The sequence below is a fragment of the Pseudoliparis swirei genome, chromosome 2, assembly GCF_029220125.1.
Source record: "Pseudoliparis swirei isolate HS2019 ecotype Mariana Trench chromosome 2, NWPU_hadal_v1, whole genome shotgun sequence".
NCBI lineage: Eukaryota > Metazoa > Chordata > Actinopteri > Perciformes > Liparidae > Pseudoliparis > Pseudoliparis swirei.
The window spans coordinates 19915903-19939044 of record NC_079389.1 but is presented as its reverse complement, the minus strand read 5'-3'; the positions used below and the strand labels follow the sequence as shown (position 1 = coordinate 19939044).

The following is a 23142-nucleotide window of genomic DNA, read 5'->3' as shown; positions in this document are numbered from 1 at the left end:
TTTTATTACTTTTGTACTTTTAATTACTTTAGTATTTTTTTATTACTTCATTACTTTTAATTTCTTTATAACTTTTGTACTTTTTTATGACTTGTTACTTTTAATTACTTTAGTATTTTTTATGACTTATTATGACTATGACTTTATTGCTTTTCATTTGTTTCTATTACTTTTGTACTTTTTAATTACTTTTGTAAGATTATAGACTTGCTCTCAGAGTATTAAGCAAAACTTCAAACACTTTCTCCGTTGGATAATTCAAAACAACATTGCTGATAAGAGTTTACGATGGACGCTGTGATCGCTGTTGCATGCTCGAGTTTGTCTGAAACTAACAAGATTAAGTGTGAGATTTCATCGAACTTTGTGTATACTTGGGTTCAAAATCTAAATGATGTTTTCACTTTTTATGACTTTTTCCTTTTAATTACTTTAGTATTTTTTTTATGACTTTATGATTTTAATTTGTTTTAATTACTTTTGTACTTTTATCTACTTTATTTGTATAACTTTTTACTTTTATTAAATTTGTATTACTTTTTTACTTTTTATTACTTTCGTACTTTTTAATTACTTTTGTACTTTTATTACTTTTTCATTACTTTTGTACTTTTAGTACTTTTGTACTTTTTCATTGCTTTTGTACTTTTCATTACTTTTGTACTTTTTCATGACTTTTTACTCTTCATTACTTTTGTACTTTTTTATTACTTTGGTACTTTAATACTTCTATTTTTTATTATTACTTTTTATTACTTTTTTACTTTGTTTTCTTCGTCATATTAATTTAAAATATTTTAGTTGAGGAGTACTTTAATTTAACTTTAATAAAAATGAATAAGTAGCAAGTCATACATTTTTTGAAGTTCTGGAAAATCTTGTATATATTTATTACTTTTTACCTTTTATAACTTTTTTACTTTATTACTTTTATACTTTCTTTTTAAGTTTTTACTTTTCATAACTTTTCTCCGTTGGATAATTAAAACAACATTGCTGATAAGAGTTTACGATGGACGCTGTGATCGCTGTCGCATGCTCGAGTTTCCCTGAAACTAACAACATTAAAACAGCCGGTGTGAGAGATTCCATCGCACTTCCTGTGCTTTGTGTGGGTTCAAAATCTTAATGATGTTTTCGCAAAGCATGTTGTTACAACATAGTGCATGGTCCTCCAACATGATGCAAGTCCAGAGTTTTCCTCACCGTATCACGGGGCTGCAATAAAACCACTCGGATGTGATATCCATCTCCCAGATGTGTGATAATGCAAAGAGAATTGCTTTACAGAGCTTGGCCATCGGTAGATAAGGGCAGTCTATCCTTGTCATGCCAGAATGAAGTACCTACTGTGGGTTGCATTGCTGTTCGTTTTTTGTCTGCATGGTTACCGGAGCAGTGAGGTGACTAGACGCGGGGACTTCATGCTTGTTGCGGGCCCTCTGGCGAAGCAGCTGGCGGGAAGCTCGGGCGATACTGCGAATGATGCGTTTGACTGCAGTCATCCCATACCTCCGGGCTTCAAACAGAACTTAGAGTACCTCCAGAGCAGAGGGGTGACCCACTTCAAAGTGCCGCTGTCATGGGCTCAACTTCTACCTACGGGCCTCCCCAGCCAACCGCAGCAGGCCGCGGTTACCTGTTACCAGACGCTGCTGAGGCAGCTGCTGGAGGCGGGCCTTCAGCCTCTGGTCGTCCTTCATGGATCCACCGTGCCAGACACCCTGAGATCGAGGTACGGAGGATGGGAGAGCCGGGAGCTGGCCGACATGTTCCAGAGCTATGCGGAGTTTGCCTTTGAGGAGTTCGGAGCGCTGGCACACTCATGGGTGACGCTGAGTGACTTGGATGGCGTGTGGCATGACGGGCCGCCTGCGAGTGCTCCCGGCCCTCTGCAAAATATCCTCCGGCTCAACAAGAACATTTACCGGATCTACCACCAAAGGTTTCCTGACGAAGGTAATAGAGAAGGAGGAGAGCGTTAAAGATGTGGTTGATTGATTTATCTTGTCATTTTCATAACACGTAAAACTAGAACGGGCACTCGGTAGAGCGCATACCTTCGCATATCACAAGATTGGGCAATGAATTATGAACATGTTGGCATTAGTTGCATGCCAATTGGATAAAAATTGACCGTGCTATGGTAAAAAGAAGATGTTGACCTATCCATGACCTTGACCTTGACCTTTGACCCGATTGATCCCAAAATATAATCAAATGGTCCCCGGATAATAACCAATCATCCCACCAAATTTCATGCGATTCGGTTTAAAACTTTTTTTGTTATGCGAATAACACGCATACAAATAAGTAAATAAAGAAATAAATAAATACACGGCGATCAAAACATAACCTTCCGCATTTTCAATGCGAAGGTAAAAAAGATGACTTTACGACCAAACGGTAATCTAAACCCTTTACCCCCATTACTTATGACACAGATTACATGTGTAGATTACCATGCTTATCTCAATAGTCAATCCAGGTGAGATTAATAAAATAATTGTGTTCATGGTGTCTCTGCTTCCATTTTCACAGGCAGACGTCTCTCAATGGGACTGAGAGCTGCTGATGCTGCGATTCTTCCACAGATCAAAGGTTCATCTCCAGTAAGACGAGTTTGATCTTTTAAACATCTTCTTTTTTTATATTTATTAACTTCAGGGGCTGTTGCGAGTATGCTCCAAATGAAAACCATTCAAGAAAAGTAGATCAATATCATAAGAATGTTCACCTTAATATTATGTATCATTGGCTTATTTATTCTAAGCTTCCATGTTGTCTCATCTCCCTGAAAGCCTGTTGTATTAGTTGTTGTGTTGCACCAAAAGGCAGCTTCTTAAAGTCATGGTCTTATCTCGACAGAGTCCTGCTTATGCCTTATTTTCTGAATTAGTTTCAGCATATTCCAAATGTGTATTGTCAGCCTTTTCAAGCTTGTTTTGTATCTTATCTTAACTTTTTAACAATTAGTGCTCAAAGATTCTGCGTCAGCAACTTGTTTCCCGTGCCTGTCTCTGCACTCTTACACACATTCATCTCAAAACAACAACACTTTTGGTATTCACCCATTTTACAAATGGTCCAGCTTGTGTCTTATGCAATGTCTTCATTGACATGAATGAGTGGGATGACCGGGCTGCGTCTCTTATTTTGAACAGATGGATTTCTTGTCCGTGCACATTGAATACGACTGTGCCTCTGCATCAAACTTTGCAAAGGAGCTGAGCCGCTTACAGGTAGGAAAACCATAAAAGGTGCTTCTTTTTTTGACATTGCATTTTTTTAATATTTGGGATCACACATGCATGTTATGTCGTAGGTGTCGAGTGGGGACCTGCCGATCCTGATATACGAGGTGGCTGTTCGTGGTTGTCCCGACAGTCAACACCAGCTTCTCGGCGATTTCTTACAAGGTAAATGTCATTGTATCTGACTTAATATGAGTCTATTATCCAGTATTGTCCAAACAGCCTTAAAAAGCCGGTGTAATAAAAACACTTTTTATTGTCATATTTGCTGGATGATCTATAAAAACAAATCCGGTTGCTTTGGCCTCCTCTTCGTGATCTTAATGACATTCGTAAGATTCAACCAAGGAAAACAAACAATCAGAGCCGAGAAGTCTCTGATTGGATCAGCTGTGAATCACTGCTCACCGAGCTTGTGAAGTCCGAGGCAGCGCTGTTCAAATATGAATCAATATTCTGTTCTTTCGAAAAGATAAAAAATGTGCACATTTTGTAAACCTAATCGGAACCAATCCTCTGTTTTTACTGACCAAACAGGTCAAGGCTAGCATGTTGTAGATTGCAATACAATAAACTTGTATCAACTGTTATCATATGGGAGCGATCAGTATCAACTAGTCTTGTTATGGTGCTGTAAAGTTTTACAAGGACAATAACACGCGTGGTACTGCACAGCTGTAGGACTTGCTTTGCTATTTACAAGTTCATGCATGAAACAACACAGTGGTATTCAAGCAAAACATATTGTTTAAACATTCATCTCCACTGGAATGTGGCATTAAAATGTGATTCGTGAGATGAACAATGTAGAGTTTAAAGCAGATGCATAAATTACATTTGGTACAGACATGCATGACCTCCTCAGGATAAAATCACGATAACTTTCGTGATTCTTTAACTTTTTATCTTTCATATCTTTGTCCAATACTTTTGCTTCAGACCAGCTACCTGCCAAGCACATAGGCAGATATTCTCCAGATTAAACTGTACTTTGAGTTTAGCTAATTAGCTGTAATATAGCTAAAAGAAAATGTATTTTTTTATTCTGCATATTTCATTCATGTCGACCATATAACTATAAGAAACGTTGTCTTGCATTCATCACAGCCTTATTGAGCAACAGTAACCTGACGATTGTGGGATGTGACATGATGCATATGTTTGGTGAGCTGCACGCGGAGGACGTCCCAACCAGGTAACAGTTTCTTCTTGGTGAAACATACAGTTCCATATGTACTGACAAAGTGTGTTTCTTGTATGTTTACGCTGTTTTACGTCCTTCTCGTTTGCAGCAGTCATGGTATTTCAGACGACAATAGAATGAACACAATTCAAAACAGTTATCAGAATGTATGGAACAAATTTGAGGGCCAGCCCAAAGCAGAACGAGACCTTTTCCTCAATGAATCATTCCCCTCCGGCTTCCAATGGGCGACCTCCAGCGAGTCCTTCAAGGTTGAGGGCGGCTGGTCAGAAGGCGGGAAGGGAGAGACCATTTGGGACCGTTTTGGTCGTGACGGCCTCGCCTTTGGGAATCGGACAGCTGACCAAGCTTGTGACAGTTACCACAAGGTGGATTATGATGTCTACCTCCTGCGAGGTCTTCACGTCAACACCTACCAGTTTTCCCTTTCCTGGGCCCGCATTTTCCCCTCAGGCCACCGGGGAAGACGATCCGAGAATGGGCCTCTTTACTACGACAAGCTGATCAACGCTCTTATCGAGTCTGGAATACAACCTGTTGTCACTCTCTACCACTGGGATCTGCCCCAGACGCTCCAGGACTATGGTGGATGGACCAACGCTTCCATCGTGGAAGCCTTCAAGGACTACGCAGACTTCTGCTTCTCCAGGTTTGGAGACAGGGTGAAGACCTGGAACACATTCAGTAGCCCCTGGGTGGTGAGCCATGCTGGGTATGGCACTGGTGAGCATCCCCCTGGAGTAAAAGACTACGTGGTTGCCTCCTATCAGGTGATAATAGTCTCACGATAATGTCAATATTCACTGTTTCATTGTCATTCTTTTACCTTTTCATCACTATTCCTTTGTACTATGTAGGTCACTCACAATATGCTCAAGTCTCATGCTGAGGCCTGGCATGTCTACAATGACAAGTACAGAAAGGCACAAGGAGGGAAAGTCGGCATCGCATTGAATTCTGATTGGGCTGAGCCCAAGGACCCCTCCAGACCTGAAGACGTAGAAGCTGCCGATCGCTACCTGCAGTTCATGCTGGGCTGGTTTGCACATCCTATATTTGTAAATGGAGATTATCCTCCAACACTCAAGACTCAGATTGAACAGAAAATAAATGAGTGTCCCCTTTCTGAGCCTGCAAGACTTCCAGTTTTCACTGCTGAAGAGAGCCAGAGGATAAGTGGAACAGCTGACTTCTTGGGATTGAACCACTACACTTCTCGGTTGATCAACAACAGTGTTGGTGGCTGCACCCCTGGTCCTCAGGGGGTGGGAGACTTCCAGGCACATGTGGACCCGTCATGGTCTTCTACAGCTTCTGACTGGATCTACTCGACACCTTGGGGTCTCAGAAGGCTTCTCAACTACATTTCCACAGAATACTTGAATGTTACCAAAGTGCCTATCCACATCACTGGGAATGGTATGCCTACTGAGCAAAGTGGGGAGACTCTCAATGACATTGGTAGAATAGAGTACATGAAGAGTTACATCAATGAAGCTCTGAAAGGTAAGTGTCGAGGGAACCTCATTTGATAAAGTGTTGAAATATTGTTAGCTTTAATGTGCTGTTGTGTGTATCCATTTTCTAGCAATATTCATAGATGGAGTGGATGTGCAGCGATTCACAGTGCAGTCCCTCATGGATGGATTTGAGGGGAAACAAGCCTACAGCCAAAGATTTGGTCTTCATTATGTCAACTTTGACGATGCAGACAGACCAAGATCCCCAAAGCAATCTGCATACTTCTACTCCCAGCTTATCAAGCGCAATGGATTTGTTCCACATAACGAGCGTACTTTTAAAGGATCAGAGATGCAACACGTTCGCCTTCCAACAGCTTCAACTGCCTCTGAAGTTCCGTCTCAATCCAAGGTTGTCTGGGAGACATTTTCAAACCAGTCGAAATTTGAGCGAAAACTCTACCACTATGGTACTTTCCCACAAGGCTTCAGTTGGGGGGTATCATCTTCGGCTTACCAGATTGAAGGTGGCTGGAATGCTGATGGGAAGGGGCCCAGTGTCTGGGATACATTCACCCACAACCCTGGCAGTGTTCCTGCAAGTGCCAATGGAGACGTGGCCTGTGACAGCTACCACAGACTTGAAGAGGACTTGTACATGCTGCGAGCTCTCAGGGTTAAGTCATACAGCTTCTCTTTGTCCTGGTCCAGGATCTTTCCTGATGGCCGGCGTACCTCCCTGAACCAGAAAGGTGTTGACTACTACAATAGGCTAATTGATGGCCTAATAGCATATAACATCACTCCCATGGTGACGCTCTACCACTGGGACCTTCCTCAAGCTTTGCAAAGCCTTGGGGGCTGGGAAAATGGAGAGATGATTCACATTTTTAATGACTTTTGTGACTTCTGCTTTTCCACCTATGGAGGAAGAGTGACATTTTGGATGACCTTCAACCAGCCTCACACAATTGCGTGGTCGGGATATGGACTCGGACAGATTCCACCAAATGTTAAGAGTCCAGCAATCGCGCCATACAGAGTTGCACACAACCTCATAAAGGCACACGCCACGGCGTACCACACGTATGACGATAAGTATCGCAAATCCCAAAGTGGTCTCGTGTCCATAGCCCTCAATGCTGATTGGATTGAACCGAAAGATGTCAATGTTCCCCGTGAGGTGGCGGCCGCTGACCGCGCCCTGCAGTTCAAACTCGGTTGGTTTGCACACCCCATCTTCAAGAACGGCGACTATCCAGATGCAATGAAGTGGCACGTTGGAAACAAAAGTGAACTCCAACGTCTTTCGGTGTCGAGACTACCTTCCTTCACTGAAGAAGAAAAGAGCTTCATCAAAGGAACTGCTGACATTCTGTGTAAATCATTACACGACAAAGATAGCAAGCCATGCTACTCTGAGGCTTTCCCCTCAATCCTATGAATATGACCAGGACTTGTCAGAAGAAGAGGAAGTTGATTCTCCAACTACTGCCATCAGTGACCAGAGAGCTGCAGCATGGGGTTTGAGAAGACTCCTCAACTGGATCAAAGAGGAGTATGGAGATCCCGAGATTTACATTACTGAGAATGGAGTCGCGACGGAATCAAAGACAACTTGGGATGACTCTGCCAGAGTATTTTATTACAAGACCTACATTGACGAGGCTCTGAAAGGTACACTGATATAAATATATGTGTCCTGATAAATAACTACAACATGATGATAATGATTCTAATGTTTATATGTTTAGTCTTGATTGCGTATGTGCGTGTCTTTTAATAACAGCCTCTGACGTTGATGGTGTGAAGGTGAAAGGATACATAGCAACATCGCTAATGGATTCCTTTGAGTGGCTTAATGGGTACAAAGTAGGATTTGGGCTTCACCATGTGGACTTCAATAACCCGAACCGGCCGAGGACACCGAAGTACTCCGCCCACTTCTACTACCAAGTTATGAAGGACAATGGTTTCCCTACACCAGATGATGAGAAGTTTATTCATGGGCATTTCCGCAAAGATTTTATCTGGAGTACTGCAACGGCATCCTATCAGGTAACTTTTTAACGAAGCCCCTTCATTATTGCTGAATTAGAGATTTGCCCATGTATTCCTTGCACTGTTCTATCCTAATCTCTGGTTTGCATTTCTCATCTCCAGATTGAGGGGGGATGGAGAGCGGATGGAAAAGGCCTCAGCATCTGGGACAAGTTTACTCACACTCCTCTCCGAGTGTTTAACGATGATAATGGCGATACAGCCTGCAACAGTTACAATAAAGTCGATGAGGATGTGGCGATATTGAAGCAACTCAAGGTGACCCATTATCGTTTCTCCATATCCTGGCCACGGGTGCTTCCTGATGGCACCACCGAGCACATCAATGAGGCTGGGCTGAACTACTACCACAGACTAGTTGATGCACTGCTCGCTGCAAACATCCAACCTCATGTATGTGTGATTCTTGCTTCTCAGGAAATGACGCAATTGCAATGACAAATTGTTCAATTTGGTAAACAATGCTTTCCCTTTGTTGTCAGATTACTCTCTACCACTGGGACCTTCCACAAGTCCTTCAGGACATTGGCGGCTGGGAGAATGAGACTATTATTGTCAAATTCAAGGATTACGCTGACCTCATCTTTAGCCGTCTTGGCCACAAAGTGAAATTTTGGATTACCATTAATGAGCCATACAATATAGCCAATGTGGGCCATGGCTACGGGGTGGCTGCCCCAGGTATGCTGTTTTACACGATGCTCCTCATCTCACACTCACTCATATCAATGTATGCTCACTTTGATTGGTATAAAATACAAGGTTGAAAAGTTATCGCATAATCATGGAGTGATTTAAAACAGTGTTGTTTTTTTACCACAAAACCAAGAAGCATATATCGATAAAGGAACTAGAAACGGTGTGCGTGTGTGTGTTGCTCCTTGTGTACGTGTCCAGGAATCAGTTTCCGACCAGGCACTCTGCCTTACATCGTGGGTCACAACCTGCTGAAAGCGCACGCCGAGGCCTGGCATCTCTACGACGACACGTACCGGGCCAAACAGAAAGGAATGATCTCCATCACCATCAACTCGGACTGGTCAGAGCCCAGAAATCCCAATAAGCAGGAGGACATTGACGCCGCAAGACGTGTGGTGCAGGTACCCAAACAAACAAACGAGGGAACACTTATTGTCGTCGCTGTTTGCAGATTCTTCTTTAGCGTTCCATTCCGATCACATTTGACCTTCGACGTGTAAGCTGCAGTTACGGTCTGTTGTGTGCCTCCTCGTGCAGTTCTACATTGGCTGGTTTGCCCATCCCGTGTTTAACGGAGACTACAGCGACACGATGAAGACGATCATTCGAGAGCGAAGCCTCGCCGCTGGTCTGACTAAATCTCGGTATTATAAAAAAACAACATCGAAGCAGATTTTTAACCCTCCTGTTACCTTAGGGTCAATTTGATCCCATTCAATGTTTAATGTCGGTGTTCTTTGGGGTCAAACATATAAGAAATATCAACTTTTTTATATATTTAAAGGGCTATTTAGGTAGTCAACAAACAAACATAAAGTACCTCACACTTAAACTTGGGAAACAATATTAATTTTAATAATTTTCTGGAGGTTTTAATTGCTGGGGTCAAATTGACCCCGAGGGTAAAATATGTGAGTAAATGTGAAGGTAACAGGAGGGTTAAAAACATTTTCCAGGTAAATTTAATTTGTTTGATTCAATCTCTGCAGGCTGCCTGAGTTCACTCCTGAGGAGATTAAGAGGGTTCAGGGAACCTATGATTATTTTGGGTTCAACCATTACACCACTGTCCTGGCGTTCCCTGTGAAATATGGAAACCTTCAGCACTATGATGCCGATCGGTAAGAACGGCAAACAGACCTGCAGGAACCAAGTGGGAGAAGCAAGACTCATTGATTTAGTATTTTTTAACCTTTCCACTGATCTGATCTTCTCAGGGGCGCAGGAACGATTGCTGATCGTACCTGGCTGGATTCGGGCTCATCTTGGCTGAAGGTCTCACCGTTCGGATTCCGCAGGATATTGAACTTCATTAAGGAGGAGTATGGAAATCCTCCAATTATCATCACAGAGAATGGCATGTCAGAGCGAGGACCCATTGACCTCAACGATGTCCATAGGAGCTACTACTTTGAAAAGTACATCAACCAGGTGCTGAAAGGTATCAAACCACAACTCGCATTGTATATTTTAATAAAGACCATTGACTACATCTCATGTAAAGTATCTCAAAGTAATGAGTGTAATGGATCGTAGCAATCTTCCTGTTCCACAGAATAATTCTCATGTTAAAACCAAGACGCTGAATATCTTGTACTTAACCCTCCTGTTACCTTTGGGGTCAATTTGACCCCATCCAATGTTTAACGTCTCTAAAAATATTATTGGGGACAACTGGGAAAACATAAAATTCACATGATGATATGTTTTCACTGTCCTGTACACAACTTGTACCCATCGGTGTTCTTCGGGGTCAATTTGACCCCAGGCTGTTTTTCACTGTGTAAAACATATAAGAACTAGAACGGGCACTCGGTAGAGCGCATACCTTCGCATATCACAAGATTGGGCATTGAATTATGAACATTTTGGCATAAGTTGCATGCCAATTGGATACAAATTGACCGAGCTATGGTAAAAATAGTTTGACCTTTTCATGACCTTGACCTTGACCTTTGACCCGATCGATCCTAAAGTCTAATCAAATGGTCCCCGGATAATAACCAATCATCCCACCAAATTTCATGCGATTCAAGAAGATGTTGACCTTTTTCATGACCTTGACCTTTGACCCGATCGATCCCAAAATCTAATCAAATGGTCCCCGGATAATAACCAAACATCCCACCAAATTTCATGCGATTCGGTTTTAAACTTTTTTTGTTATGCGAATAACACGCATACAAATAAATAAATAAATAAATACACTGCGATCAAAACATAACCTTCCGCATTTTCAATGCGAAGGTAAATATCAACTTTTTTATTTATTTAAAGGGCTATTTAGGTCGTCAACAAACAAACAAAGTACCTCACACTTAAACTTGGGAAACAATATTAATTCTAATCATTTTCTGGAGGTTTTAATTGCTGGGGTCAAAAAGGGTAAAAGATGTTCGTACATTTGAAGGTAACAGGAGGGTTAAGAATCTGGAGTGTATTTGCAATCCTAAAGGTGTTCATGTTCTCCTCCCAGCTTACTTGCTAGATGACGTGGATATCCGGGGTTACACCGCGTGGTCGCTGATGGACAACCTAGAGTGGGCCACCGGTTTCTCAGAACGGTTCGGCCTTTTCTACGTCAATCACTCGGACCCCAAATTGCCTCGAGTGGCCAAGACTTCTGTGACCCTCTACTCCGCCATCATCAACTGCAACGGATTCCCGGACCCCGCCTTGGGACCCCACGAGTGCCTGAACACCGAGCCTGAAGGTACATTGACGATGCAACCAGTACCTTTTTAAAGCTCGCCGATTAAAATGTAATTTAAATGTAAGTTAAAGAAAGTAAGAAGTTGTTGTCGTATATGAGGGTTATGTGCTGGATTATTTCTGAGACAAAAGAATCGACTTCTTGGAGTCTTGTCTTCAGCTTATTTAACATGTCAATAGAAACCCGGAACACTGTGGCGAGCAAATAATCGAAGAATTTCCCTTTCGTGGAAAACAACGCTTCGTGATAGTGTGTGGATATCCGATTTTCTGTTCCCACATTTCAGATGTGAAAACTGTGTTTGAATTTATCGTCAATATTAATATATGCGTGTCTTTTTCTACAGCAACGAGCGCGCCCATCCCCCCCGCTGCCCCGAACGACACGGTGAGCTTCCTGGGCATGAGGCTCTCCGCCGAGGACGCCGAGGCCGGACTGACCGCCACGTTCGCTCTGCTGGTCGCTGCGGCGCTTGGAGTCGTTTGTACATCTTTTCTTTTGGTGAAGGCCAAAAAACATTCCAAAGAATACTTTTATATGGAATCGATCACAATGGAACAGAAATTGTGATGGAGAAAAACGCGAGTTGTAATCAAAGTCCCACATGTTCACCTGTCTGCACCTGTGAGGTCAAAGGTCAGGGATGTCTTGATGTCAATTAAAAACGTATTAATATGGAAGATGTATGTGGTAGTATATATAAATATATTTTGTATTTTATTTTGTTTATTATTTTATTTTGTTTAGTTTTTTTGTTGTTAAATTTTCTTCTTTATTTTATATTAATTTTCTGATTTATTTTGATTTCAATTTAGGATAGGAATTTTAAAGCATTTTTTTGCTTCTACCTATACATTTTCAGTCTTTCTCTTTTGTATATTATATAGGATAATATTGTATTTGATTTGATTGACTGAATAAAATAAAAATAAAAAACAAATGTAGATTGTAAAGCACACATTTTTAATTTGTGAAATGGGCTTTACAAATAAACTGAATTGAATATAATATTGTTATGAGCACCATTTCACCTGCACGGTAATGAAAATGTAGATTAAATGTTTTTCTCTATTCTTCTTCTACCCATCCTATATTCAACATTTGTATTGTTCATTCATCCAGTTACTTTGCCGATATGTTAAATGCTGTTCTCATGTTTCAGATTATGATTACATTGATATGCGAGTAACTGATCCCCTGTAGACAGCAGCAGTCCCACATTCGGACCAACGAGACGACCCTCAACTTTGATAAAGTACACGATCATTTGCTCCTGCGTTGCGAAAGAAGATATGACGCTATGCATGAAACACGTGATTGTGATCCGCAGCAGTCAGACATCCGCTCAATCTCTGGTGTCGTAAAAATGCCGACAGTGAAAACCTCTTTCTGGACACGGAGTCATCTGGATGACTTTGTAGAGAAAGAACAGATGTTATATTAATATTTTATAATCCAGGTTTTAAGTGTTCTCACATATTCATGAGATCTGAGAATACGAACATGTTTGTAAACGCTTCAGAGAGGAAGCTCACTGAGGCCTTCAGGACGATATACACACAGATTCATTTAAATGAATGTCAACGGCATGTTCTGCTGCCACGCTGCGCAACCAGTGAATCAATATTTCACTCAGCATTGCTTTGAGTTAGAAAGACAAACATTACATGTCATGAAACGACAGCCATGCTGGTGGTTGAATGTATCATATGTATGAAAACATAGAAGAATATGGAATAAAACGTTGCTATTTAAAAAGACAAATGAAGTAGTGGTGAAGTTTGGCCTGCAGGGGGCGACAGAGATACACAAGTGATACAAAACCCAAAGTTAACCTTTAAAAGGTGCCAACATTTTAAAATGTGATTAAAATGTGTGCAAAGAGAAAGAATAAGGAGGTATATTTCAGAATAAAGAGGTATATTGCAGAATAAGGAGGTATATTTCAGGATAAGGAGGTATATGTCAGAATAAGGAGGTATATGTCAGAATAAGGTGTATTTCAGAATAAGGAGGTATATTTCAGAATAAGAGGTATATTGCAGAATAAGGAGGTATATTGCAGAATAAGGTGTATTTCAGAATAAGGAGGTATATTGCAGAATAAGAGGTATATTTCAGAATAAGGAGGTATATTGCAGAATAAGGTGTATTTCAGAATAAGGAGGTATATGTCAGAATAAGGAGGTGTATTTCAGATTAAGGAGGTATATTTCAGAATAAGAGGTATATTTCAGAATAAGGAGGTATATTGCAGAATAAGGAGGTATATTGCAGAATAAGGTGTATTTCAGAATAAGAGGTATATTTCAGAATAAGGAGGTATATTGCAGAATAAGGTGTATTTCAGAATAAGGAGGTATATTTCAGAATAAGGAGGTATATTTCAGAATAAGGAGGTATATTGCAGAATAAGTAGATATATTGCAGAATAAGGAGGTATTTTTCAGAATAAGTAGGTATATTTCAGAATAAGGAGGTATATTTCAGAATAAGGAGGTGTATTTCAGAATAAGGAGGTATATTTCAGAATAAGAGGTATATTTCAGTTAGGATGCTCCGTGCGTCCTCCTGCAGTACGCAGCATGTAAAAGGCCCTCAACCGTCTTCAGGGAGAACGTGCGGTGTGCACCTCCTCCACGTGTCACCGCTCTAGTTCCACACATCAGGGCCACGAAGTCCTTCAGATTTAGTTTCACCTGCAGAAATGATATTGGGACTACGGCTGCTCCTCTAATTTAACCCGAGATGCTCTACGATGTCACACTGTGCATTGAGAGGGACCACAGCTGCAGAGATGTGCTCTACAAATGCAACAGAAAGCATAAATACATCAATACACACACAATATAAAAAGAGTGAATCTGTGTTCAGCACTACGTTCTGAGAGAGATGCACATTATTTGGGTAATTAGCTTGGTAAATATGAAGGGTAGAGCACCACTGTCATCACTAAAGGGATACGTCATTGTTTTAATTCCCACAGCTTTTAATGTTGGCGTCACAGAAATAAAAATATGGTTGAATATTAATAGTATCATCACAAAACCTTCTGGATTAGTCCACAAGAGTACCTGAAACACACCGAGGGTTTGTTTTGAAAAATATAAATAAAATGTAGAGACCATTAATCTGGAATAATTGTCCAATGATTACAAAACTATTTTGAAATGGCGCCACATGTGCTCGGCCCTGCTGCTAATCTGACCATAATCCAATGAGTTTATGTCCCAACATCAACAGACTAGCTGGAACCTTTTTAATTAACTGGCTAAAATGTAAAGTAACATGAAAGTCTGAAGTGACTTTGTGATCCTGAGACCACCCCCCTCCCCCCATTTATACAGGCTTAAAGTGACACTCGCCATCCTGACGTCACAAGCTAAACTACTCCAAGTTAATAATATCAGCATGAAACCATTACGACGACACTACTGCGGTTTTGTTGAAAAAATTTATTTGAAAAACTAACCACAAAATGCTATCGATACAAAACGTGTACAAAACAAAAAATACAAAAAGCATTGTTCAAAAACGACTTGAGTTGGCACTAATTGGCACTGTGGGTATGATTCAGAATACAAAAAGTAGGCATCGTAGCGCGCGCTCAAGGCATCGACTTCACATTGAGATGATCACACGGTTTACCACCTTCGCGACTCGGGGAACAGCGGCGACACTCATTCCACGAGCAACGACAGCTTTTACCCTCATTTAACTTCAAATACAGGTCCGGTCGGGGGGGAAAAAAAGGGAATGTTCGCTCGTGAATAATGACGACAGCGATAAGCTTGGAAAAAGAAACGTTTGCGGTTGAACTCAAATTGTACCGAACCGCTTCCGGACGAGCCTCTCTCTCGTCGGTACCACAACACTGACCAATACAAAAATAACAAACAGCATCAAATACATGTTTAAACAAAAAACAATATCAAGAATTACATGTTGTTGTTTTCAAGCATTACCCAGGTTCGTTTGTTCCTTTGGACAGAGCCTGCCCCCCCGCCCCTCCCCCGCCACAAGTGTTTTTCCAGTTACCATCGAAGCGCCAGGCTCGGTGCCAACATTGTCAAAACGATTGGAAATATATATATTTATTTGATACACACTTGAGAAACCTTTCCTATGAATATCACCTCTTCAAAATGTCGCCATCAGCACGACGATCACTTCAGTACCTTTTTCCTTGACGAGCGGCGCCTCGTCCGTTCGCCTTTTGTTTCAGTCGCTCCTCGCTCGCCGATTCACTCCTTCACTAAAGTACAGGATTACAGTTTAAAACACGTCGCCTTTTCTTTTCTTTCTTTTTGTTTTCGTTTGCATTACAACTGGCTTGGCCACTCCGTAACAAAATGCCAGAAAACGAGAGCGTTCCAGTTTAGGTCAAAGGCGAACTTGAGATGCATTCACTGTGGACGTCCAACTGAAGAGAAACTCTTCACAAGAAAAAACAAAACAAAAAAAAGAAGACTAACCGCTCTAAAGTCTCATAATAAAAGTATAAAAACAAATAGCTGCCCTGAGGGAGAAGTACATGTTCGCCGGACACCGCTCCTTGCCGTACGACGGTAGTTTTGGAAGCACTTCGGATCTTCGGACGAGCGTCTCAAGTATCGCTGGGGGTCGAGGCGGCCGCTCCCTCCTCGTCCGACTCGGCGTCCGTACCGCCGGGCGGCTCGGGCTGACTTCATCCACCGCGAGCGCCCGTCGCACGCACTCTGATCCCCCTTGCGTCGTCCCGCCGATCCCGATGCGAACTCAAGTCTACGCCGTCGGCTGGGCTCGGCAGAACCTACGCGCGGAGACCTGAGGGCGGAGAGCCGGGGGTCAGGAAAAAAGACGACAAAACCAAAGTGCAAACGTATGGAAATACGAGACGAACTCGGCGGCCTCACCTTTCTCGCACGAGCCGCTCTGCTTCTCCTGGGCAAAGTTCAGCCGGTTCTGCTCCACCGCGGTGCCGTTGGACTCGGGGCTGCTGCTGCGCGACGGGCTGCTCTCCCCGTTCTGGTACGCCAGGTCCAGGTGCTGCTGGGCCAGCTTGAGGTGCCTCCGGAGCCGCTGCAGCTCGCGGGCCGACGCCTCGTCGCCGAACGACTCGCGGCCCGAGTCCACCAGGTTGTCCCGGAAGGCCATCTTCCCCGACGGGTCCTTCTTCAGCGCCGTGCTGTAGCCCGGCGGCGCCGACGGCTGCCGGCAGATGGACGACCGGTGGCTGGACGGCGCCGTGTGCTGCTGCTGCTGCTGCTGCTGCTGCTGCGGCTGCTGCGGCTGCTGCTGCTGCTGGCGCCGTGGGCCGGGCGGCGGCGGCGGCCGTGGCCGCGGCTTGCAGAAGCAGTCCCGGATGCCGCTGATGCCGAGGTGGAGGATCTCCAGCAGCGTGAAGAGCAGACACAGGCAGCTGACGCCGTACATGATGAGCAGGAAGATGGTCTTCTCCGTGGGGCGCGACACGAAGCAGTCCACCGTGTGCGGGCAGGGCGAGCGCGTGCACACGTAGGACGGCACCACCTCCAGCCCGTACAGGATGTACTGCCCGAACAGGAAGGACGTCTCGAAGACGGCGCGCGACAGCAGCTGGAACACGTAGACCTTCATCAGGCCGTCGCGCTTGATGCGCCGCCGCCCGTCGTGCTTGTTGCTGGGCTTCTTCGCCGCCGCCGCCGCCGCCTCCGTCGTCGCCGCCGTCTCCTCCTTCTCCGGCTCGATCTCCTCCAGGATCATGGGGTCCTCCTCGCCGTTGTCCTCCGCCTCCTCGTAGTCCCGGTTGGCGCCGCGGCTCACGATCGGCATCCGCCTCCGCGGCTGGTAGTCGCCGTCGTCCATGCGGGCGATCTTGTGCATGGCGAAGCCGAGGTACATGATGGTGGGCGTGGTGATCATGATCACCTGGAACACCCAGAAGCGGATGTGGGAGAGCGGCGCGAAGGCGTCGTAGCACACGTTCTCGCAGCCGGGCTGCTGCGTGTTGCACACGAACTTGCTCTGCTCGTCGTAGTAGATGGACTCGCCGCCGACGGCGGTCAGCACGATGCGGAAGACGATGAGGAGGGTGAGCCAGATTTTGCCCACGAAGGTGGAGTGGTTGGAGATCTCGTCCAGCAGACGGGTGAGGAAGCTCCAGCTCATGTTGCCTCGGGGACGGTGGCGGGCCTCTCAGACCTTGTGGCGAAAAGAGAGAAGACGTTTTAATCAGACGGCGAAAAGAAAGAGGCAGCCGTAAGGGGAGAGCGTGTGAACGGTTCTCTCGGTCCAGTCGCGATGCGGTCGGGGCCACGTTCTTTGTTTTTGACAATGTGAACGTGAACGTGATCCGGCCCACATTGTGTGCGTGTCCCCTTAAGGGAAAGGATACAAACGGCTTGCCGAGGGTCACGTTGCGCCTATACTTTATGAAAGTGAGAAAATAGAATCGCACTTCATTCACATCAACAGCACAAAGCCGCGTTACGCCCGATGCTGAACTTACAGTAAAACACGTTAGACACTGCATCTATAGCAGGGTTCTTACACGTTTTTGACCAATGGATTTCCAGGACTTTAAACCAAATGTCCATGACCAAATTGAAATCCCAGTGTAAACATGAAAAATCTAGAAAATGATGCGTATTGAGAGCGTACGCCGGCTTATATTTTGAGCGTCTTTCTTTAAAAAAACATATTAATTATTCCAAACCCGGCGTGAATGAACATGTGATAATAACATTTCCATGACTTTTCCAAAACTTTTATGATTTAAATTTTTCCCATGACTTTCCCAGGCCTGGAAATGACCATTTAAAAAATTTCATGACCGTACGAACCCTGCAAGAGGCAACTCTACTAAATAAATTAATTAACATATATTGCCCAATAGCTTTTCTAATGAGATCCAATCATCAGTGGTGACTCAACACGCATTCCAAAGCAAGGTGTGAACGGGACCCATCGACTCCACGTCGTTGCAACATATTGCCACAAGGGGGCGCTGTTGCGTCACTTCGAAGCTGAGCAAGCTGAGGGGCAAGCTCAAGCAAACATCCCAGAGAAGGTTCCAGATGGCCGTGTGAGAAGACTCAAGCGAAGTCGTGGAGTAGGAACAGGAAGTTTAACCACCCGGGTGAAGTATAGCTCGTCATGGTCCGACGAAAAGATTGCTAAAATAGCGTAATGAGCTGGGAGGTAAAGAAATAAGAGCCAATGAGGAGTTCCTGCGGTGTGGTTTTCACTCAATCTGTGACCGACCTCATAAACAACTTCTGCCGAGTAATTAACCGCCGCCGTAAACTTCCAGGCGGAGTGTTTATAAATTAGATTACAAGGTTTCATCTCTCGCCTCCAGGCGTCTTGCCCGTGTCACACAGTGCGTGTCTCGAGTCGTCTTTCAGATCAACAGACCGCCAAACCGGCCGCCTTCGGGCCTGTCCACAAGCTCCTCGTTTGCGGCTCCGAAGAGGAGTTAAAGGCCGTCAGAAGTGGGTGAAATTACATCTGGGAATCTGCTTTGACCCTCCAGTGGAACTCTGCCGGGGCCGAACTCAGATTACCAACGAGATTAAGCAGGTTCCAAGTAGCCAGTGACAAATTGGAGCATTCCAACCCTGAAGCAGCAACGCTTTATCTCTTGGCTGTGCTCAAGTTAGACTCCAGACACACAGCTTTGGGGCGATGGAAAACTATGCCATGACATCGACTGTCACATCTCAAAGATATCAATGAATAATTTGAACTGAATCTAAAGAAGACGTGCAGATGGGAGAAGAGATTTCATCGCCAGCCGCCATCGATGGAGAGCTACACAAGCAACTGGGTTATTACTACAACGAGAAATGGTTTTGATCTTTTCCGTTTCAAGACCATCTGCTTCATCAATGTTATAAAAGGACAAATACGGAGTGGACCAAATATAGTTTGTGTAAATATGACGGACACTTTCATGAAGTTCAAACCTCAACAACGTATAATATATTATAGTATATTATTGAAGACAGACAATCTACACTTCTCCGCTTAATTCTTCATCAAAATGAATGTGAATGAAGAACTGATCGGACTGTGGCGCTCCCAACTCTGCAACTCACTTTAAAGTTGTCAATCTGAAGTTTGACCAAAGGAATGTCAATACTAATTTTTTTAAAAGCAAATAAACCCTGTACTTTGTTCAACAACCCCACACCCCAGAATAAGCCCTGCAAAGCTTGTGCAGACGATACATCACCTCCACGTGCTCCAGTGGAGCTCCAAAGAGCGCTTTGTACTGGGCGACTCCCAGGTGTGAATGGGAGTGCTGTGTGACGTTAGGGAGGAAACCATCCTTGGAAAAATAAAGAATTAGAATAAAGCACAAGCCGGTGTCATTGTGTGGGGACGAAGATTAGCCCGATGACCGGTCCGCTTCAAGTTAACTCACTTTCATGATCGCCCCGGTGCTCCACTAGACTTTCTAATAAATAAATCATTGATTTGTGTGTGTGTGTGTGTGTGTGTGTGTGATTAGGAGTTTGCGTACTACTTTGTAATCTGTGAATTTACACATTAGAGACGCAGAGAGAGTGCTAATTTATGGATGACATGCCAGGTTGTACTGCCTTCACCAGCAATGACAACGAGCAGCGAAGCGGATACCTGCCCGTTTCAGAGTGGACGGCCGCTCACTGCGGCGTCGGGTTTCCACGTCAAGATAACTTGACACACGCCCGCCATTCAGCACCAAATCAAATGTGACATTTCAATTCCCAAAGGTTGCGAGAGACTACAAATCTCTTCAATTTGAAGCCGTCGTCAGATGACCCAACGTGGGAAGTATGCCGCTCTTCTGTGAGGCGTGCAACCGCCGACAGTCGACGGCACACTAGGTTACCGGTTACAAGTTGCCCCGAGCATCCAGTCACCTTTGAAGGGAATGCGTGTCACGCTTGCGTTAAAATGCACACAGGGTGAGGGAAGAAATCTGACTAAGAGACATAGACTCTTTTCTAAAATACACAGAATTCGTTGTCATTCCCGGAGTCGTGTGATTTTAAGCCCTGGTGCGTTTCTGCCGTCTCCTTAAAATGCACAAAAACAACAAATCTGTTAACACTTGGCCATCAATGCGGGTCATCCGTCTTGTGGCACTTCATCATGTTTCCAAAAGTAGTCAATGGAAGCAAAGTAGAGGCACCAGTGTCTGAAGGCTGCAGAACACAGGGGCCCCTGTAGCTCACATCTGGGAGGCGAGTTATGGCCAAGAGGCCCTGAGGAGGAGAAACTACCTGAATGGGGTCAACACTGGGGAGTGACCTGGTGGTCTGGGCTGGTGAAACTTGTGTGTGTGTGTGTGTGTGTGTGTAGGGGGTGGGGGGGGATTCGCCCTCAGTATCGCCACGCGCAATAGTACCATCAAAGCTGTAGGAGCCGTGTAGGTCAGGCTCTGGTGAAGTCGCTTTAATTATTTCGACGCAAACATGTCTAATGGAGAACTAATTTATCCCAATGTACCCCCCCCCACCACCACCAACGCCAATTGACGGTTAATTAAGCTAACGGCGTCACGTCGCATGGCTGCGCCGCAATATCTGCACAAAGTCAGGAAGTATAAGTCGGCCTACATAAGTGTACACGGCATTATGCTCCAGAATATCAGGGGTTTGAAGACATGCGCGTGAAGCGGGGAGGCGGGACACGAGCAGGGATTCCTGCGCGTGGACCCATCACCAAAACCCCGGTGGCCCCCAGTCAGAAATACCCGATTAAATAAATATGCCCCATTCTCTACATACCGGCGGAGTTACCCGGTAACTTGACACGGTGTGGTCCAATTCAACCGGCGCGTCCCCGTGCGCGTTAACGAGACGTTCCGCGTGTGAATACGAGGCGAACAAGACGCCACAAATTAAGCTAGCAAGTTAATTTAAAATACACGTAGAAGCTAGTCGCCGTTGCCCCAAGTTAGCAGACGTACCTCCGGTTGAAGCCCCGCTGTTAGCGGCGAGCTACCGACGCGGGGACGTTGCCGCCGCGTTCGCGTTATCGCGGTTTGTTTGTGTGCGTTATCTTTACCTTCGGGCGCGATTTACGGTCCCTCTGCGTTCGCGCCGCGGCTCCTCGGGGTTCTGATACCTGAGCTTTTCCTCCGCTTTCTCTTGAGTAAAAAAAATAAAGCCGTCCCGCTTTAAATATCAAGCCATCCAGTTTGCCCTCTGTCTCTTTTTCCGCGAGGAGCCCCGTGTCCTTCTCCAGTTGTGTGGCGTACTGCGGGGAGAGGACAAAGAATATTCCCAAACCCCCCTCCTCCTCCTCCTCCTCCTCCTCTTTTCTCCTCCCCGTTTCAGCCGGGCACCCCACCCCCCTCGTCTGCGCCACAGTGGAGAGAAAAACCATCAACTGCCTGCATTCCTGATGCAATCCTATATCTTCTCCTTTCTGCCACAACTACCCCTGGACTAGACTGAGGATGACCTCTGGCTCCAGAACAGGTCTCCGACAATAAACAAATACAAAATAATCCCACGTATTTATATTTAACACAATATTAAGTTCTCGGGAATCCCCTAAAATACACAACTTTAGACATATTTGTCACCGGGCAGAACGGCCGGTCTTCTCGAGGTGCTCCACCTCACCTGGAGAGTGTGTTATCTGGGCCATCTGTCCAAGGCGCCTTCCCGAGCAGCAGGTGAAGATAGTGTCGGGCGAGCGGCTTCGGCATGTGGAACGACGCACGACCCGACTGATAAGCGACCCGGACGGGCCCCCCTCTTTTCCTGCCGATGCAGATGTTCGGAAGTACTTGCTGCCGCCGGGGCCCCCTTCCTCTGCGTCGCACTTATTTAGTCGGGGGCACGCGTCTTTCCTCTGCTCCCCCCTCGCCACCTCTCTCAAAAGATGGTCGGTGCTGTGTGGAGTCGGGATTTATGTCCCCCGTAAGGACTCGAAGGGGGTCTGGACCAGCGGGGTCATGAATCACAAAGTCAATGCTCCGGGGTTCTTGGTTTTAGCCTAACACTCAATCAAAGGAGAGCTCTCTCTTTAGCGGTTGGGTTTCCAGTCGGCTTACGCTGCACTTTCCCCCACCGATGTGACTCGACTGATATATGTGCAGTTCGCCCAGATTAAATATTGCAGGCGTCCAGTCAGCATCGGTTCTCCCGAGGTACGGCCGCCCAAGGGATTGAATGATCGCATTGTTCTGCCCGGATCTCCTGAGAGGCCCGTCTTCACCGCTCACCGCAACGCATGACAAAGCTCATGCACTCTAGGTTTTACTTGTTGTGAATAGGTTGTAAAGATCTGCCCACGGCCGGCCGATGAGAGCTCCCCACGAGCGAGCGAGATATTGTTTAATACCGGCTGCGAACGGGGAGCCGGTGCAGGAATGCGATGCCCTTCCCCCCTTCTCAGGGAGCAGCGGAGCTCTATTGTGAACCACAAGCATGCTTTTATTCATAGGGTGCAGTGTGGGGTGCCCTGGAAAACCACCGGCCTAATGACAGGGAAAGATAATCGGGAGACTGCCCAGCCCGGCCCTCGCGGTTCCCCCAGACCGTGATCTTAACTCAGCCTTCTTCACGTCGCTAACACTGAATATTTGTATATTGATATTCTCGACATTGACGTTGGTTGGATTTCTCATATCTTAGAATCCAGATTTGAGGATGAACAGCAGCCCTCTCTTCAAACAGAGGTGGCGTGTCCGTATATATCATGTTCTTATTGTCAGTGAACTGTCATAGACCCTGGAGCCCGGGGTTGTCTTTCACTTCCTTTATTCTGAGGCGGGGCGTATTGACT

General features: G+C 45.0%; 2 protein-coding genes across 2 annotated transcripts; one reads left to right on the top strand and one right to left on the bottom strand.

Annotated features, from left to right (window-relative positions):
• The first annotated feature begins 1424 nt into the window (after positions 1-1424).
• Positions 1425-16076, top strand: LOC130202436 (lactase/phlorizin hydrolase). Its single transcript, XM_056427977.1, is given in 19 exon segments — positions 1425-1959; positions 2542-2612; positions 3165-3242; positions 3326-3419; positions 4362-4449; positions 4547-5228; positions 5316-5964; positions 6047-7289; positions 7291-7595; positions 7708-7976; positions 8082-8372; positions 8462-8660; positions 8877-9079; positions 9216-9322; positions 9668-9799; positions 9896-10119; positions 11155-11391; positions 11738-11875; positions 15964-16076. Coding segments are annotated over 19 exon segments (5658 nt in total).
• A 19-nt stretch (positions 16077-16095) lies between these two features.
• Positions 16096-21600, bottom strand: gjc4b (gap junction protein gamma 4b). Its single transcript, XM_056434474.1, has 3 exons — positions 21412-21600; positions 16287-17553; positions 16096-16197 (listed from the first exon to the last, which is right to left on the bottom strand). Exons 2-3 carry the CDS (start codon positions 17518-17520, stop codon positions 16184-16186), a joined length of 1248 nt encoding a protein of 415 aa, XP_056290449.1. The 5' UTR covers positions 17521-17553; positions 21412-21600; the 3' UTR covers positions 16096-16183.
• Between the last annotated feature and the right edge of the window lie 1542 nt (positions 21601-23142).